Source organism: Palaemon carinicauda, chromosome 8 (genome assembly GCF_036898095.1).
Source record: "Palaemon carinicauda isolate YSFRI2023 chromosome 8, ASM3689809v2, whole genome shotgun sequence".
In the NCBI taxonomy this organism is placed as follows: domain Eukaryota; kingdom Metazoa; phylum Arthropoda; class Malacostraca; order Decapoda; family Palaemonidae; genus Palaemon; species Palaemon carinicauda.
In genome coordinates this window covers 155,579,031-155,585,823 of record NC_090732.1, presented here as the reverse complement: position 1 = coordinate 155,585,823, position 6,793 = coordinate 155,579,031, and the positions used below count along the sequence as shown (strand labels likewise).

General features: G+C 32.9%; 1 protein-coding gene across 1 annotated transcript in view; it reads right to left on the bottom strand.

Annotated features, from left to right (window-relative positions):
* Positions 1 to 423: 423 nt before the first annotated feature.
* LOC137646044 (aprataxin and PNK-like factor) overlaps positions 424 to 6,793 on the bottom strand; it is a 221,895-nt gene continuing 215,525 nt past the window's right edge. Inside the window, exon 10 of the mRNA XM_068379188.1 lies at positions 424 to 829. Coding sequence (XP_068235289.1) covers positions 693 to 829 — 137 coding nt within the window. The 3' untranslated portion in view covers positions 424 to 692. The remainder of the gene's footprint in view (positions 830 to 6,793) is intronic.

The window sequence follows — 6,793 nt, the reverse complement described above, 5'->3', positions numbered from 1 at the left end:
ATGTACCATAAGGATTACTGGGTGATTTCAGTGAATACTTAGACTGAATATTACAGGAAATCACCACTTTTATTTGGTATGAAATAATAAGTGGGGAGATTGGTAAAAAATATTGTATCATTGAAATCTTTTCTACAAAAATTCCAACTACGTATCAACTCAAATTCCTAGAGATACTTTTCAATAAATAGCTATACCAATTAGCATAAACAATATGCCCTTAGCTTGTGAGCTAAGGACATAGACAAAGTTTATGGTGGACTTTAAGGAAATAACTAAGCATAGTCTGAGGTGACTCGACCCTTTTAGGGATAAAATAAAAAATACAGTATGTAGAAACTTATAAGTGTAGTGTTCTGCAGAATTGTCAATCTGAGTATTTTGATGTCTGTTCTGTAACTTAATGTGAATAAAACATATGTATAACATAGGGTTTGTATTTCAGCATAGCATACCACAAATTATAATTAAAAAAATGGAAACATTTTAATTTAGTCAGTATTGTGTACAAACACTTAGTCAGTAAAATATAAAATAAGGCAGCCATTGATCAAATATAGTATTTTAAGTACAAAATTTAGGCTGTAGCCTAGTGCTTATATTGATAAAATATTTTGGAATAAATATCAACTTTATTTTCTTTTCTTCATAAACTTCTTTCCTTCTTTCAGCATTCTTTGCAGGTCATCATCCTAATCTTCTTCTTCCATGTGAAATTCAGAATCAGATTCAGTTGGAGCATAATCATCTGAACTCCCATCATCCAGGAATGGGTCATCATAATCATAATCATCAGAATCACTGTCACCTCCTTGTTTTTGCTGACGTGCTGTAAAGTAGTAATTCTTAAGTTCCTCTTCACTAATAATATTCTTCAGTGTGAATCATTTAGTATGAAAAGAACACACATGCTATACATACACTTTATTTTTAAACAATTCACGATAACAAAAACATCAGTTCAAGTACAAGAGCCCTCTCTACTTATGTACAGTTCCTTAAAGCTCTAAAGTCACACACCAAATGTGGTGTTAATCCTTTTTGAACAATCAATGTCTTTTAAACAAAAACTCCTAAATACATATTGAATTATCTTTCACTACAGAAAATCGCATTATCTTTAAAGTAAATACCTTTCTAGACCCTACTTGGTATTTCGTGAGATAGACCTACAGAAAGTTTCTGATTAAAAAAATTATGGTTTCCAGAAGTAAAATTTGGCACAAATTATGGATAGACTATACCCATACCTATTTGCATGTCCCTTTTAAAATACATTCTTGTATTAATTTCGAAGGTGGGGGAATTGGGACTTGAATGTAAAACAATGGTTGATTACCTTATGAATCTCCCAATGTTCATATAACTTTTACTTGAAGCTGTGTCAACATCTACCCTAAAATAAAATAAAATGAATTTCCTCGCCTTGCAAAATGTCTTCCCTTCTGGGAACCACCACGCCATCTAGCGGTTGATGACCACTAATTAATCGTTGATACAACGAATTAACCTTCTGCTCTTCAGGCTCTCGTCAACTGGTGTCTACATAAGAAGTCTAATGAATCAATATGCAATTCAAATATTTCCTGGCTGTGTAATGTAAATTTATTCAGCAGGTGACTGCAATGTTGTCTTTGTGTATAGATGAATGTTATTCTTTTATATTCCCTCTTCTTTTGAAGTTGTTAGTTGATTACTTTGATTAAAAGCAAAGTAATCACCATTTATTAACACCTTTATTATTTGCGTAGTTTACATTTAGTTTAAAAGAAAAACAACACTAGGCTAACTGCCTAAGTTTTTGCTGGAGGTTTAGTTTTCTTCTTCTTGCATTACCTTTGCTAATTCTGCAACCTTTCTGCTACTTGGACCACTGAGTTCCAAAGTTGTTGGTGATCATGTCCAACTTTTTGTATCTTTATCATAGCATGAATATTTAATAAAGATGATTTTCCATATAACTTCTGGAAGCCAAAGGTTCATGTTTTATTTGGCAGTAAGTTTGGTCAAAATTAGAATTGTAATATGTGTATTTTTCTCGGCCACTAGATACGTTCATGAAAAACTATTGCATTTTCTCACGAATGAATTCCTTACCTAGAGAGGCGTGAAGTATACGGAAACTTTTTTTTTTATTAGGATATATAAGTTACTTGTGGCAAGTCTTCATACTTCATTTCATTCAAAGTCACCCCTAGATGTTCAGTAAGAAGACTTATTTTCATATTTTCCTAAATTATATAGAAAAATTGCTTTAGTATAAGAAAATCTTCATATACAATTCCCATTTAGTGTGGAGAATTTTTTTCCTTTTCAAACAATCCATAGAAAAACAAATGATCTAACCTTCTTCATGAATACTTAAATTTCTTTAACATTAGCGAGTGTACACAAGAAAATCTTCGAATACAGAAGAATTAAAGAGGATTTTATATGATATTTCCTTTACAGAGTTTTTATTAGGAGAAAAGTACAGTATTGATCTTATTTTGGGTTTGTTTAAGATATGAATAACTAAACAAGGTAATATAGAGTCATTTTGAGAAATGACTGAACTTGCATCAACCTGACCTCTAGATATTGATCTAGTTACCACAATGAATTATCTTCAGAAACTTAAACATATTGTGTATTTTTTTAAACAGAAGTAACTTAGCATGCATGGAAAATGGAATTAACTTTTTACAAAATATCTAGTTATCTAATAATTAAATTAGCAACAGTTTTTCCAAATATTTTGGCAATCTATTATCATTGGCCCCAGTACTAAGTCTTATGTCATGAATCTCATACCACTCATGCGGTATTAGTCATGGTTAGTTATCTACATAGCAGGCTATTTGTTTGACTTATTTCGTTTACTATTAATAATTGATCAGATTTTCATAGGCCTAATATAATGAATAGACTTACTATATAAAAGCTATCATTTAATGTTGTATATGCAGATGAATGAAATTATGAGATACATGAAAATTGGAAAAATATTGAAAGGACCAAACCCGGAAAAACTTGGTTTCATTTTAAGGGAAAATTAGATTAGCTGATGTGGTACTGGTAATGACCACTCCAGTATGTCTTACTAGAATTACCAAGGACCAATAGGGGTCACTTGCCTTAGCTAAATAGGAACTGCACATCACAAGGAATTGGCTATCCTTTGATGTGTCTAGCCAATGAATCCTGAATGGATTTAGTCAGTCAAGATGACTTTCGAAATGTTACCGAGGCCCTATGCATCAATATATATTTATATATATATATATATATATATATATATATATATATATATATATATATATATATATATATATATTTATATATGTATATATATGTATGTATATATATATATATATATATATATATATATATATATATATATATATATATATATATATATATATATATATATGTATGTATATATATCCGGTGTTCCACAGGGTAGTGTTCTTGGCCCATTAGTTTTCATACTATATACACATGACATGTGGTTTGACTTAAAAAACAAGCTTGTTGCATATGCAGATGATGCTACTCTCTTTGCATCAATTCCATCCCCTGAATGTAGATCTGGGGTTGATGCATCCCTTAACAGAAATCTATATAAAATTAGTGCATGGTGCAAATTATGGGGTATGAAGTTGAATCCTAACAAAAGGAAAGTATGATTGTAAGTAGGTCAAGGACAGTGGCTCCTCAACATCTCGATCTCAGCATTGATAATGTTTCTTTAACTTTGTATGATTCTTTTACAATTTTAGGTGTGATTATTGACAGCAAATTTACTTTTGAGAAACACATTAGGTTTGTGTCTTCAATAGCACAAAAAATTGGCTTATTGAGAAAGTCTTTTACGATTTTGGGTGATCAGTCTATTCTGAAGAAGTGTTTTAATTCTTTCATTCTACCTCGTTTTGAGTACTGTTCTCCTGTCTGGTCTTTAGCTGCTGATTCACATCTTAATTTGTTGGACAAAATCTTACAGTCTATTAAATTTCTTATTCCTGATCTTGATACTAATCTTTGGCACCGTCATTCAATTAGTTCATTATGCATGTTGCATAAGATTGTTCCTAATTCTGACCATCCTTTACATTCAGATCTTCCTGGACAGTTCCATCCTGTTTGTAATACTTGGCAGGCAGTTAATTCTAATAGTCAGTCCTTCTCCATCATGAGGCTCAATACTACACAGTATTCTAGAAGTTTTATTCCAGCTGTGAGCAAGTTGTGGAATGATCTTCCTAATCAGGTAGTTGAATCAGCAGAACTTCACAAGTTCAAAGTTGCAGCAAATGTTTTTATGTTGAACAGGCTGACATAAATAAGTCGTTTTATAGTTTATATATGACATATCTGTTTTCACGTTGTTACTGTTTTTAGAATGATATAATGTTAATTTTTTCTCAATTATTAATTTCCTTTCCTCATAGAGCTATTTTTCCCTGTTGGAGCCCTTGGGCTTATAGCATCTTGCTTTTTCTAAAAGGGTTGTAGCTTCACTAATAATAAAAATAATAATAATAATAATAATAATAATAATAATAGTAATAACAATAATATATATATATATATATATATATATATATATATATATATATATATATATATATATATATATATATATATATATATATATATATATATATATATATATATATATGTGTGTGTGTGTGTGTGTGTGTGTGTGTGTGTGTGTGTGTAAATATATATATATATATATATATATATATATATATATATATATATATATATATATATATATATATATATATATATATGTATGTATGTATGTATGTTTATATATACTGTATATACCATATGAACAGGGCGTTTCCAAAAAATTGATATTTCGCAATACAATAACTTTGCTAGATCCCGTTCAGATGACTTCAAATGTTAATAGCATGTGTAGAAGCAGTGCGAAATTTCATGTTTAATGTTTGATGTCTTTATCTTTACAGGTATATAAATGCCATTCACTGCAAAAGAAAAGGCATTCTGTGTGTTGGAGTATGTCCGAACACAGTCAAACAAGACTGTGCAGCGTGCATTTGTGAGAGAATTCTCTAAAAAGTCACCAACAGGAATGCAGATTTGGACATGGCATAAAAAGTTCAAAGAGGAAAGCTGTCTGTGCAGGGCAAAAGGATCCGGATGACCACAAACATTGGAAGAGATTGCCGAGCAGGTTCGTCAAAAGCTCGTGCGAAGCCCCAAGAAGTCCATAAGAAGAGCAAGTCTGGAAATCCAGATTCCTCCAACGACAGTTTGGCGCGTTCTGAGGAACCGCTTGCTAATGAAACTCTACAAATTGCAGCTTGTTCAGGCCATAACGGCATATGACAAGCAAAAACGCAAGCAATTCTGTATTGCTATGCAGGAGAAACTTGAAGAAGACAAGTTTAAGGGCCGTCTTGTTTTCAGTGATGAGGCCACATTTCATACGAATGGCAAAGTCAGTAAGCATAATGTTTGCATTTGGGGCAAAGAAAATCCCCATGCCACAGTTGAACATGAGAAGGACTCGCCAAAAGTGAATGTGTTCTGCGCCATCTCAAGGATCATGTTCATGGCCCATTTTTCTTTGAGGGTCTGGAAATGCTTCAGAACTGGCTAATGGATGAGCTCATTGCAAATATGAAGACTTCATTTTTCAACAGGACGGAGCTCCACCATACTGTTAGCTCACTCTGTGGGCTTATCTCAATGACAATATGCGAGGGAGATGGATCGGGTGTGCTGGTGTTGAAGACAGTGTGCTGCTGAAGTGGCCGCCCCGTTCACCTGACCCAACACCTGCGATTTTTTCCTCTGAGGCTATGTAAATTGAATAGTGTATGTTCCCCCTCTTCTTGCAAACCTAGAAGAACTCAAACAGAGAATCACTGCCGCACTGTAGACTGTTAACCAAACCATGATAGAGCGTGTTTGGGAGGAGCTGGACTACCGACTTGACGTGTGCGATGTCTCAAGCGGTGCGCAAATTGAATATTTGTGAATCGTTCATGGAATCCACATGCCTTTGAATATCTCATTCAGACTTGGAGGAATAAATCTTATGATGTTCAGCATTAAGCCTGTTTAGTTTAATTTGCCATGAACATGTAGTTTCTATGATATTTACATCTCAAATGACATCATATCTTTTGAAACAACCTGTATATAATATATATACAGTGATGCCTCAGGATACGAAATTAATCCGTTCAGGATGCGGTTTCGTATCCTGATATTTTCGTATCCTGAGTCGCGTTTTACATGTAATTAGCCTAATCCGTTCCAAGCCTTATAAAAAGTCACCTTTTCTTTCATAAACACGCTAAACTGTAGTAATAAACATGCATTGCAGCCATTTCTATCATTCAATAATTAACACAACCGTTAGAAACAGCCTAATCCATTCCAGAAACCACTATGAGATTATTCAATAATGTACGTAGTTATAGCCAAGTTATCCCCCCCAAGCCCAAAGAAAACGGTCAGTTTTCTTTACTACGGTACGATACTGTATAAAAGTTACGGTATTTAGATCAGTGAAGGTGTATTGTTACTGTACCTGTACGTACACCTAAATTAATGATTGATACTGTACCTGTACACTCTGAAAAAAAGGTTACAGTTAATTAGTGTAACAAAAAAGTTGAAACTTACCTTTTGATTGAGACGATGTCCGATAGCGAAGTCGCGGCAGAGGAGGATGGCATAAGGCAGAAAACGTAACAAGTGACAGACTACGTACAGTAATTTACACACTTAACACATTAACACTTAAACTTTACAAAATAAAAAA